This window comes from Salmo trutta, chromosome 25 (assembly GCF_901001165.1).
Source record: "Salmo trutta chromosome 25, fSalTru1.1, whole genome shotgun sequence".
In the NCBI taxonomy this organism is placed as follows: Eukaryota; Metazoa; Chordata; class Actinopteri; order Salmoniformes; family Salmonidae; genus Salmo; species Salmo trutta.
Window position 1 is genome coordinate 3,129,997 of NC_042981.1, and position 13,523 is coordinate 3,143,519.

General features: G+C 47.7%; 1 protein-coding gene and 1 non-coding gene across 6 annotated transcripts in view; both read left to right on the plus strand.

Annotated features, from left to right (window-relative positions):
- The window catches only part of numb (NUMB endocytic adaptor protein), a 64,890-nt gene extending 64,095 nt beyond the window's left edge, over nt 1-795 (plus strand). For all 5 annotated transcript variants that reach the window (XM_029712637.1, XM_029712638.1, XM_029712636.1 and 2 more), the window contains one exon: nt 74-795. In XM_029712637.1, the coding sequence (XP_029568497.1) occupies nt 74-759 (686 nt within the window). In that variant the 3' untranslated portion in view covers nt 760-795. The remainder of the gene's footprint in view (nt 1-73) is intronic.
- Nucleotides 796-9,707: 8,912 nt separating this feature from the next.
- Nucleotides 9,708-9,783, plus strand: trnas-uga (transfer RNA serine (anticodon UGA)). The gene has a single exon. It is a non-coding gene; the product is annotated as a tRNA-Ser (tRNA).
- Nucleotides 9,784-13,523: the final 3,740 nt, after the last annotated feature.

Sequence of the window (13,523 nt, forward strand, 5' to 3'; positions counted from 1 at the left end):
TATTGCACAATTATATCTACATCTCCGTGATCATTAGTCACTCCCAAACCTTCTCTGGTGTTTCCTCTGACAGGAGGTGATTGGACAACCCCAGTGATTGTAGCTCCACCCTCCACCACGGCGTCCCCATCGCACCTATCCCACCGCCGCACGCCATCAGAGGCTGACCGCTGGCTCGAGGAGGTCACCAAGTCTCTCTGCGCTCTGCAGCCTGCGTCTACACCCTCTTTTCAGCAGTTCCTCACCCCTAAACCCCCAGCCTTGTCCAGCACCCCAACCCAGGCATTCTCAACCACACTACCCACAGGCCAGCCCTTCTCTGCTCCTCGCCAGCCTGCATACCCGATGTCCAACGGGCTGCCCTATGCTCACCCCAGTGTGCCCGTGGTGGGCATCACCTCCTCTCAGATGGTAGCCTATTTGTTTGGTTCAACTCCTCAGCCCCAGACATACCCCACCCCTCAGTATGATCCTTATAACAACCCCCACCAGCAGCCCTCTATACCCCTGCCTGTCCCTCTCCAGCCACCCAATGGGAGTGTAGCATTCAATGGGGGCAGAGCCGACAGCTGGGCCCCTCCCTTCCTGCCCCCTCAGTCCTCCCCGGCCCCTCCCCTGCCCTCGCAGCTCCAGCCCGCGGCCGACCCCTTCGAGGCCAAGTGGGCCTCCCTGGAGAGTCGGTCCCGCCAGCACACCACGCCGTCGCCCACTAACCCTTTCTCCTCCGAGCTCCACACAACCTTTGAGATCCAGCTCTAGAGACTGGGGAGGAGGAGGACTGGGGAAGACTGGGGAGGAGGAGGACTGGGGAGGAGGGGGAGGACTGGGGAGGAGGAGGACTGGGGAGGAGGAGGACTGGGGATGAGGAGGACTGGGGAGGAGGAGGACTGGGGAGGACTGGGGAGGATGAGGACTGGGGAGGACTGGGGAGGATGAGGACTGGGGAGGACTGGGGAGGAGGAGGACTGGGGAAAACTGGGGATGAGGAGGACTGGGGAGGACTGGGGATGAGGAGGACTGGGGATGAGGAGGACTGGGGAAGACTGGGGAGGAGGAGGAGGACTGGGGATGAGGAGGACTGGGGAAGACTGGGGAGGAGGAGGACTGGGGATGAGGAGGAGGACTGGGGAGGACGAGGACTGGGGATGAGGAGGAGGACTGGGGAGGAGGAGGAGGACTGGGGAGGGGGAGGACTGGGGAGGGGGAGGACTGGGGAGTACTGAGGAGGACTAGGGGAGACGACTGGGGAGGAGAAGAAGGAGGCTGTTGATTGTGCCGGTTGGGGAGAGAGGAGGAGATATAGCCTCTCCAGCCGTCTGGTCTGGCTTAGTGGGGGGACCTGAGTGAAGAGGAGGAGGGCAATGGATGGGTGCATCTATAAACTGGAGCTATGACCAGTCAGCCCCCCAACCACCCAGTCAGCCCCCCCAACCAGCCCCCCAGTCAGCCCCAACGAGCCACCCAGTCAGCCCCAACCAGCCTCCCAGTCAGCCCCCCAACCAGCCACCCCCAACCAGCCACCCAGTCAGCCCCCCAACCAGCCACCCAGTCAGCCCCCCCAACCAGCCACCCAGTCAGCCCCCCAACCAGCCACCCAGTCAGCCCCAACCAGCCTCCCAGTCAGCCCCCCAACCAGCCACCCAGTCAGCCCCCCCCAACCAGCCACCCAGTCAGCCCCCCAACCACCCAGTCAGCCCCCCCAGTCAGCCCCCCAGTCAGCCCCCCAGTCAGCCCCCCAACCAGCCACCCAACCAGCACCCCAGTCAGCCCCCCAGTCAGCCCCCCCAGTCAGCCCCCCCAGTCAGCCCCCCAGTCAGACCCCCAACCAGCCCCCAGTCAGCCCCCCAGTCAGCCCCACAACCAGCCTCCCAACCAGCCCCCCCAACCAGCCTCCCAGTCAGCCCCCCAACCAGCCCCCCAGTCAGCCCCCCAACCAGCCCCCCAGTCAGCCCCCCCAACCAGCCCCCCAACCAGCCACCCAGTCAGCCCCCCAACCAACCACCCAGCTCAACCTAGTCAGCCTCAACCAGCCGGCGCCGCCTCAGACCCAACTAGCCCTCTCAGCTCTGGAGAGACCATAATGACTGTACTAGGGGTTACGGCTCCTTCCCCTACCCCCCCTTCCTCCCTCTCCTGGTCCAGCTCACAGCGCCCCCAGGTGGCTGGAGTACGATTTGCTCTCCCGGCCACCTGGCAGGCAGAAGGGACTGCAGCACTGAAAGAGTACCGAGCTTCCAGACGAGAGGTTCTCATATAAAACTTCAAAATCAGAAGTGAAGAGAATGCCAAAATCTTTATTTTTATGCATTAAGGTATATTTTAAATAGCTATGGAAATCTAACAGAAGAGTTGTATGTAATCTTTGCCAGAGGCACAGGAGGCTAGCTAGCTACAATGAGAATTGAGTGGGATTGTGTAACGTGTATACAAGCAATTATATTATACATAACAGTATACACAGCAACATAGCTCACGGCAGTTGTCTGATTTCTATGACGATGTAAAGAGAAAAAAAATGTGTGTTTGTTTGAATGGACAGCTGTTTTATTTTATTTTTTATTTTTTAAAGAATTCTGTCTTATTGTCGTTGACTGGCTTGGATGTGCATCTCACTGTAAATAATCAATCATCATTGCAGCAACAATTAATGTGGAGCCAGTGGGCAGAAGAAGCAGCGGTGGTGGTGGTGATCGTAGAGGAGTATCCAAGGGTGTATTTACTAGGAACCAAACGGAATGGAAACTGGGTGGGACCTACCTGAATTTGTCCAATAGAAACTCATTTTTCGATTTGCAAAACTTTTTTTTTTTTTCTCTCGTTTTGAAGCAAACGTTTGGTACGATGTTCCACTAAATGAATACGCCCCAGGTTACCTCTGCTTACTACAGCTCTGCTCTCTCAAGTCTCCTTACTACAATAGTACTTGTCTAGTACTCGATAGGACTCAATAGTACTTGTTAGTACTCAATAGTACTTGTTAGTACTCAATGGTCCTTGTTAGTACTCAATGGTCCTTGTTAGTACTCATGAGTACTTGTTAGTACTCAATAGTACTTATGAGTACTCAATGGTACTTGTTAGTACTCGATAGCCCTTGTTAGTTCTCGATAGTACTCGTGAGTACTTACATTTGACTTCCTCTTGTCTTACTTCTTCATTGTCATTTGTTTTATTTTTCAGGTAATATTTGTTATTTTATATTTTAACACTTTTGGACAGTGTCATCTCCTAATTTTTCTCCTTAAATTATATTTTTCAATGAAAATGATTGATTGACAGATCTCCTTTTTTTTTGCACAAACATTGTAGTAGTTGATCATTTGACCACAGTGATGAATGATGGACCACAGGTCATGGCGTTGCAAAATTCCAGTAATTTTCCCTAAATCTCCCAGTTTCCAGAAATCCTGGTTGGAAAATTCTTGGAATTTTTAAAGGTAATAAACAGGAAGTCCAGGAATCCTCCTTCCAGCCTTATCTGTGACAAAAGGACAGGACAGGGTTGTCCTGAACTTTTTAATGGAACTGTAGTTCTGAATCCAACGGTTTGCAGTAGAACGAGACCGAGAGATTGATCTGTTTGTGTGTCACAAATGGAAATCCATATTCTATCTATACTGTAGCTGTACTACCAGGGCTCTGGTTAAAAGCAGTGCACCGTATAGGGAATACAATGTCTCTCACTTTCATCTGCCACACTTTTTTTATTTTTTTTTATCAAGCCTGTGAATATGATCTGTTATCTGATCAAGTTTTTATTTTCCATTTTGTAATTATTTCATTGTTTTATTCCAATTCTTTCCAGAACAATTTAAGCTAAAAAGATTTGAATAAATTGATGGTGGTGGAAACAAACAAGCTTCTGGTTGTATTCTTGAGGCCTTTCAAATTAAATGTTATTTGTCACATGTTTTCTAAACAACGAGTGTAGACTAAAATCCAATTTATGCTTGACCTGAACATGTGGTGGGAGGCTCTGTATGGCGGGTCAATTGCGGAGCCTCCCGGGGAATGCAGAGGCCAAATTGAGCCCCGTACCACATCCATGTGCGCCCTCCCAAATGTTGGAACAATGCGGAGGGCGCCATATCGCCCAGCATTGCCGTGATTGGTTGATTGTAGGTGGGGGGGGGGGGGGGGGGGGGGGGGGGGGGAGGGGCGGGAGGTCCTGTATAAACACACACAAACTCCCTTCCTTGACAACAGCTCTGCGCTGCGCCGTGAAGCACCAGAAGTATGAATGCAGAGGCCATATCACTGTAAATGCTGCAAGGCCAATGCAGATGATGGCTTGACAATGTAGTGCCTTTAACAGTGAAATGCTTACTTACAGGTCCTTTCCCAAAGATAGATATATACAGTTGAAGTCGGAAGTTTACCTACACTTAGGTTAAAGTCATTAAACTCATTTTTCAACCACCACAAATGTCTTGTTAACAAACTATAGTTTTGGCAAGTCGGTTAGCACATCTACTTTGTGCATGACACAAGTAATTCATTTTTCCAACAATTGTTTACAGACAGATTATTTCACTTATGATTCACTGTATCACAGTTCCAGTGAGTCAGAAGTTTACATACACTAAGTTGACTGTGCCTTTAAACAGCTTGGAAAATTCCAGAAAATTATGTCATGGCTTTAGAAGCTTCTGATAGGCTAATTGACATAATGAGTCAATTGGAGGTGTACCTGTGGATATATTTCAAGGCCTACCTTCAAACTCAGTGCCTCTTTGCTTGACATGATGGGAAAATCTAAAGAAATCAGCCAAGACCTCAGGAAAAAAAATGTAGACCACAAGTCTTGTTCATCCTTGGGAGCAATTTCCAAACGCCTGAAGGTACCACGTACATCTGTACAAAACAATAGTACGCAAGTATAAACACCATGGGACCACGCAGCCGTCATACTGCTCAGGAAGGAGACACATTCTGTCTCCTAGAGATGAACATACTTTGGTGCGAAAAGTGCAAATCAATCCCAGAACAACAGCAAAGGACCTTGTGAAGATGATGGAGGAAACAGGTACAAAGGTATCTATACTCAGTAAAACGAGTCCTATATCAACATAACCTGAAAGGCCGCTCAGCAAGGAAGAAGCCACTGCTCCAAAACTGCCATTAAAAAAAGCTAGACTACGGTTCGCAACTGCACATGGGGACAAAGATCGTACTTTTTGGAGAAATGTCCTCTGGTCTGATAAAAAAGAACTGCTTGGTCATAATGACCATCATTATGTTTGGAGGAAAAATGGCAAGCCGAAGAACACCATCCCAACCGTGAAGCACGGTGGTGGCAGCATCATGTTGTGGGGGTGCTTTTGCTGCAGGAGGGAGTGGTGTTTTCTATCCAAAATAAAATAAATGGCATCATGAGGCAGGAAAATTGTGTGGATATATTGAAACAACATCTGAAGACAAGTCAGGAAGTTAACGCTTGGTCGCAAATGGGTCTTCCAAATGGACAATGACCCCAAGCATACTTCCAAAGTTGTGGCAAAATGGCCTAAGGACAACCAGGTCAAGGTATTGGAGTGGCCATCACAAAGCCCTGACCTCAATCCTATAGAAAATTTGTGGGCAGAACTGAAAAAGCTTGTGCAAGCAAGGAGGCCTACAAACCTGACTCAGTTGCACCAGCTCTGTCAGGAGGAATGGGCCAACATTCACCCAACTTATTGTGGGAAGCTTGTGGAAGGCTACCCAAAACGTTTGACCCAAGTTATACAATTTAAAGGCAATGCTACTAAATACTAATTGTGTATGTAAACTTCTGTCCCACTGGGAATGTGATGAAATAAATAAAAGCTGAAATAAATCATTCTCTCTACTATTATTCTGACATTTCACATTCTTAACTAAAGTGGTGATCCTAACTGACCTAAGACAGGGAATTTTTACTAGGATTAAATGTCAGGAATTGTGAAAAACTGAGTTTAAATGTCTTTGGCAAAGGTGTATGTAAACTTACGACTGGAACTGTATATAAACACACTACCGGTCAAAAGTTTTAGAACACCTACTTATTCAAGGATTTTTCTTTATTTTTACTATTTTCTACATTGTAGAATAATAGTGAAGACATCAAAAACATGAAATAACACATATGGAATCATGTAGTATCCAAAGAAGTGTTAAACAAATCAAAATAGATTTTATATTTGAGATTCTTCAAAGTAGCCACACTTAGCCTTGATGACAGCTTTGCACAATCTTGGCATTCTCTCAACCAGCTTCACCTGGAATTCTTTTAACAGTCTTGAAGGAATTCCCACATATGCTGAGCACTTGTTCGTTGCTTTTCCTTTGTTGCCATGCTGGTTAAGTGTCTTGAATTCTAAATAAATCACAGTGTCACCAGCAAAGCACCCGCACACCATAACACCTCCTCCTCCATGCTGTCATGACTGTCCTGTGAGGATCAGAATGGGCAGATCAGACTGATGGGGGGTGGGGTGACAGTAACCAGGTCTCTCTCTCTCCCACACACCCTGCTGTAAATCTCTAGAGGGGGAAACTTTCTCTCTCTACCCTTCAGTATTGGGATCGGAATGTCTTTGTTTAGAGAGAGATTTTTGCCAGCCAAAAACTCTTAACATCTAAAGAGTGAACTTTCTAACAAATATCTCAAACATGTGGAAAACTGTCTATTTTGTGATGTCATTAAAAATGGTATAACGAAAATACTGTTATTTGGAAAGTGTACACATTGAATATGTCAAGTTTTCATCCAATACTTGGTGTAGATAATATGAAAAACGATGAATGTATTTTTAAGATAGGAATGTGATTTTAGTTTTCTAATACGATTCATTGTTTTGAGAATACTTTGCACATTAAGTAGCCATGCCCCGAGTGAGGTCAGAGAGCTTGTCAGTGTGATGGAACTGCCCTTTTTCGACCAGAGTGCTTAAAAGGACTAGGTAAGAATTAACATATCAGACCAGGAAATGTGAGGCGAGAGCTACATGTCTGAAATGAAACTTTGAATCTCAACACAAGGTGAAGATGATAACCTCACCTACCAGACCAGAAGGACAAGCTGCAGCTTAGGTCTCCATTGGTTACAACCCTGAAAATCAACACAAGGTGAAGAAGACAAAGTAGCCTCTCTAACAATCAAAGTTACGGCTGAGTAGCTGCTCTAAATATTGCATCTAAGAAAGTGAATTTAGGTAGGACTATCCTGTTACTCTCATCAAACCATCGTCGACTACACTGCTCTCGTCACCCCACTGGGGATCATCGACACGGCTGATTAGCTGTCTTCAGAGGACCACTCTTCCAGAACGGGTGAAAGTAAAGCAGAATTAACAGGATGGTGTTAAAGGCTACAGGACAAGGCATTGAAGCCACCTACAACTAAAAAGGACATTGTGACCTCTGGTGGACAATCAGAGCCTTACACTTCATTTGGGAGAAGGCCCAACGGAACCCTTTTCACGGAGGCCTGGGTCCAACGGAGATACACGACTAAGGAAGACATTCAACACGTAAATACATTCATTATTTCTTACCCAAACGGACGATTGTTCGTGTGCAAGGTATATGATTAATGTGAAGACAGTCCTAGAATGTATCCACAATAAATGTCCCTTGTTCTCCATCTCTCTATTTTCCCCACCCCCTTCTCCATCTCTATGTAACAAGCCGTCATATCACGTCAGTCCACTAGGGACTTTTGTCTCATGTAAGTGTGTATGTGTATTCTGTGTTATTATTTAGTTAGTTAGTAAATAAATAAATAAATTTGTGTAGTACTGAAAGATGAGCAAAGGTTGGGGTTCTTGCAGATCCAAGAGGGTTACGACTGTTCAGAATGAGACTGATATGAGGTAATGATTAATAAGTGACTGTTATCCATATATAACATCTATCATTAGAGTTTAATTCGGGATCAGATGGTAACTCGTTAAACCACTTCTTCCGTGGTGCCCCAAATTCCTAATGAGTTAATTGCTTTATGATTAATTAATTGTTGACTTAATTGTTACATTATTCATTTAATTGGGTAACAATTAAACACAGTTAGTGGATTAAATATTCAGATTAATGAAAGTCAAGTCACGACAATGCTTTACGGTGGGAAATACACATGCGGAGATCATCCGTTCACCCACACTGCGTCTCACAAAGACACGACGGTTGGAACCAAAAATCTCCAATTTGGACTCCAGACCAAAGGACAACTTTCCACCGGTGTGATGTCCATTGCTCGTGTTTTTTGACCCAAGCAAGTCTCATCTTCTTATTGGTGTCCTTTAGTAGTGGTTTCTTTGCAGCAATTTGACCATGTTGGCCTGATTCACACAGTTGATGTTGAGATGTGTCTGTTGCTTTTATTTGGGATGCAATTTCAGTAGATGTAAATAGTCCAGGTGGCCGTTTGAGTAATTGTTCAACAGTCTTATGGCTTGGTGGTAGAAGCTGTTAAGGAGCCTGTAGGACCTAGACTTGGCACTTCGGTACAGCTTGCCATGCAGTAGTAGAGAGAACAGTCTATGACTAGGGTGGCTGGAGTCTTTGACAATGTTTTGGGCCTTCCTCTGACACCGCCTGGTATATAGGTCCTGGATGGCAGGAAGCTTGGCCCCAGTGATGTACTGGGCCGTATGCACTACCGTCTGTAGCACCTTACTGCAGAGCAGTTTCCATACCAGGCGGTGATGCAACCAGTCAGGATGCTCTCGATGGTGCAACTGTAGAACATTTTGAGGATCTGGGGACCCATGCCAAAACTTTTTAGTCTCCTGAGGAAGAAGAGGTGATGTCCTGCCCTCTTCACAACTGTGTTGCTGTGTGTGTATGATGATAGATCATTAGTGATGTGGACACTGAGGAACTTGAAGCTCTCAACTAACTCCACTATAGCCCCATCGATGTGGATGGGAGGGTCCAGGGTGTCTGGGATGATGGTGTTGATGTGAGCCATGACCAGCCATTTAAAGCACTTCATGGCTATAGATGTGAGTGCTATTCATCCGATAACATTGAGGAGCTTACCTTGGCGTTCTTGGGTCATTTTGGCAGGTTACCTTGGCGTTCTTGGGCACAGGGACTATGGTGGTCTGCTTGAAACATGTTGGTATTACAGACCAGATCAGGGATAGGATGAAAATGTCAGTGAAGACACTTATCTGCGAATGCTCTGAGTATGCGTCCTGGTATTCCGTCTGGCCCCGTGGCCTTGCAAATGTTGACCTGTTTAAAGGTCTACATCGGCTACGAAGAGGGAGATCCGGAACAGTTGGTGCTCTAATGCATGGCTCAGTATTGCTTGCCTCGAAGCATGCATAGAAGGTATTTAGCTTGTCTGGTAGGCTGGCGTCGCTGAGCAGCTTGCGACTGGGTTTCCCTTTGTAATCCATGATAGTTTGCAAGTCCTGCCACATCCGTCAAGCGTCAGAGCTGGCGTAGTAGGATTCGTTCTTAGTCCTGTATTGATGCTTTTCCTGTTTGATAGCTCGTCGTAGGGGGATTTCTTATAAGCGTCTCGCTGCTTGACAGCAGCAGCTCTAGCCTTTAGCTCAGTACGGATGTTGCCTGTAAATCCATGGCTTCTGGTTCTTACGTATGGTTACTGTGGGGACGACGTCATCGATACACTTATTAATGAAGCTGGTGACTGATGTGGTAAACTCCTCAATGTTATCGGATGAATCCTGGAACATATTCCAGTCTGTGCTATCAAACAGCAGTCCTGTAGTGGTCCCATGTGGCTCAGTTGGTAGAACATGGCGCTTGAAACGCCAGGGTTGTGGGTTCAATTCCCACGTTGGACCAGTAAAAAATAACATATGAAAATGTATGCATTCACTACTGTAACACGGAATGCAAACCGCGTGCGCAATCATGCATACATTTATTTTGTCCCCCTACACCAAACGCGATCACGACACGCAGGTTAAAATATCAAAACAAACTCTGAACCAATGACATTAATTTGGGGACAGGTTGAAAAGCATTAAACATTTATGGCAATTTAGCTAGTTAGCTTGCACTTGCTAGCTAATTTGTCCTGGTATATAAACATTAGGTTGTTATTTTACCTGAAATGCACAAGGTCCTCTACTCCGACAATTAATCCACACATAAAAACGGTCAACCGAATCGTTTCTAGTCATCTCTCCTCCTTCCAGGCTTTTTCATCTTTGAACTTATATGGTGATTGGCATCTAATCTTTCATAGTATTACCACGACAACCGGCAACACAGTTCGCCTTTCAATCACCCACGTGGGTATAACCAATGAGGAGATGGCACGTGAGTACCTGCTTCTATAAACCAATGAGGAGATGGGAGAGGCAGGACTTGCAGTGCGATCTGCGTCAGAAATAGAACTGACTTATATTTTAGCCCTTGGCAACGCAGACGCTTGTTGACACGCGAGCAGTGTGGGTGCAATAATTGAATAACATAGATTCCTAAATTTATTTTGCAACGCTCGCGCACGCGATGCGAGTGGTGTAGTAAGGGTATAAGTTGCTCTGGATAAGAATATCTGCTAAATGACTTAAATGTATCTTAGCTTCATCTGACCACTTCCGTATTGAGCGCATCTGTGACGGCTCTCGTTGGTGGTAGAAGTAGACCAAGGCACAGCATGGAAAGTGTTCATGATTCTTTTATTCACAAAACACTTGAAAAAAATCTCTAAGGTCAGGGTGTGACAGTACCCCCCCAAAGGTGCGGACTCCGGCCGCAAACCTGAACCTATAGGGGAGGGTCCGGGTGGGCATCTACTCTCAGTGGAGGCTCCGGTGCGGGACGCAGATCCCGCTCCGCTTGAGGCTCCCCCCACTTTGGTGGCGCCTCTGGTGCAGGGATCATCGCTGGGACCTCCGGAACATAAATCGTCTTTGTGGACTCCAGGCTAGGAACCCCCCTGTAAGCTCCGGACTGGAGACCCTTGCTGGAGGTTCCGGACTTGGAATCTTTGCTGCAGGCTCCGGACTGGGGACCGTCGCTGGAGGCTCCGGACTGGGGACCGTCTCTGGAGGCTCCGGACAGGGGACCGTCGCTGGAGGCTCCGGACTGGGGACTGTCGCTGGAGGCTCCAGACTGGGGACTGTCGCTGGATGCTCCGGACTGGAGACCGTCGCTGGAGGCTCCGGACTGTAGACCGTCGCTGGAGGCTCTGGCCTGCAGACCTTCTCTCGAGGCTTCTGGCCATGCACTGCAGGCTTCGGGCCATGGATCACCACTGGATGCTTCGGGCCATGGATCATCATTGGATGCTTCGGGCCATGGATCATCATTGCATGGTTTCGGGCCGTAAGCCGTCTCAGGAGGTTCTGAACCGTGAAATGTCGCCAGAAGCTCTGGGCTGGGAACTGTCGCCGGAAGCTCTGGACTGGGAACTGTCGCCGGGAGCTCTGGGCTGGGTACTGTTGCCGGAAGCTCTGGACTGGGTACTGTTGCCGGAAGCTCTGGACTGGGTACTGTCGCCGGATGCTCTGGACTGGGTACTGTCGCCGGATGCTCTGGACTGGGAAGGCGCACTGGAGGCCTGGTGCGTGGAGCAGGCACAGGACGTACCGGGCTGGGGAGACGCACTGGAGACCGGGTGTGCAGAGCTGGCACAGAATATACTGGACCGTGGAGGCACACTGGAGGTCTGGAGCGTAGAGCTGGCACAACCCTTCCTGGCTGGATGCTCACTTTAGCCCGGCAAGTGCGGGGCGCTGGCACAGGACGCACTGGGCTGTGAAGGCGCACTGGCGACACAGTGCGTAGAGCTGGCGCAGGATATCCTGGACCGAGGAGGCGTCATGGAGACCAGGAGCGCTGAGCCGGCACAACCCGTCCTGGCTGAATGCCCACTCTAGCCCGGCAAATGCGGGGAGCCGGCAACGAGCGCAACGGGCTGTGAATGTGCACTTGAGATACAGTGCCTGACCGGTCACACGCTCCCCACAGTAAGCACGGGGAGTTGGCTCAGGTCTAAATCCTGACTCCGCCAATCTCCCCGTTTGCCCCCCCCCAAAAAAATATTTTTTGGAGCTGCCTCTCTGGCTTCCGTTGTTGTTCTAATTCATCGTATCGTCGCCGTTCCTCTCTTGCTGCCTCCATCTCCTCCCTTGAACGGCGATACTCTCCAATCCGCGTCCAGGGCCCTTCTCCATTCATGATCTCCTCCCATGTCCACTCATCCTGGCCACGCTGCTTGGTCGGGTTTTGGTGGGATCTTCTGTAACGGCTCTCGTTGGTGGTAGAAGTAGACCAAGGCGCAGCGTGGAAAGTGTTCATGATTCGTTTATTCACAAAACACTTAAACAAAATACCAAAAGGCGAAAATGAAAGCGCACAGTTCTGTCAGGCACAAAATACTAAACAGAAAACAAGATCCCACAAAACCCAAAAGGAAAATGACAACTTATATATGATCACCAATCAGAGACAACGATAGACAGCTGCCTCTGATTGGGAACAACACTCGGTCAAAAACAAAGAAAACAGACTTTCCCACCCGAGTCGCACCCTGACCTAACCAAACATAGAGAAATAATAAGGATCTCTAAGGTCAGGGCGTGACAACATCACTGATATTTTCTTTGAGTTTTTGCTTGTAAGCAGGAAGCACTAGGATAGAGTTATGGTTTGATTTGCCAAAAGGGAGGGCGAGTGAGATCCTTGTATAGGCGTTTCTGTGTGTGAAGTAAAAGTGATATGGTCAAATTGATTCCAGTATCCCTGCATTAAAATCATCGGCCACGAGAAACGCTGCCTCTGGATGTGCATTTTCTTGTTTGCTTATGACCCTATACAGATCGTTGAGGGCGGTCTTAGTGCCAGCATTTGTGGTGGTAAATTGACAGCTACGAAAAATATCGTAGTATAGTATGGTCTACAGCTTATCATGAGATACTCTACCTCAGGCGAGCAAAAACTTGAGACTTCCATAACATTAGAGATCGCACACCAGCTGTTGTTTACAAAGAGACACACCCCTCCTCCCTATGTCTTACCAGAGTCTGCCTTCCGGGCTTGACAATGAGAAAGACCAGCCAGATGTTTATTATCCATGTCCTTGTTCAGCCACGACTCTGAGATACATAGAATATTACAGTTTTTCAGGACCCGTTGATAGGATAGTCTCGAACGGAGCTCATCCAGTTTGTTCTCCAGTGACTGCACTTTCGCCAATAGACCGCCAATGCACCTCTGTTCTATTTGCTCACCGACGGAGTCTCGTCAGGATACCGCCGCTTTATTTTTTGAGTCCCGGTGATTAGGACCTGATCCGGGGTAAGCAGAACATCCAGAATTGCTGACTCGTTGAAATAGAAATGTTCATACAAATTGAGGTTAGTGTTCCCTGTTCTGATGTCCAGAAGCTGTTTTCGGTCATAGGAAATGATGGTGGAGACATTATGTACAACAACAACAAAAAGTTTGGCGTATGAAAACATTTTAAAAAATAGCAGAATTGATCAGGAGTACGTAAGACGGCTACTCTCCACTGCAGCACCATCTTATATCTGACTCCGCTAGTGATTTTCATATGTTGAGACAGCAACTTT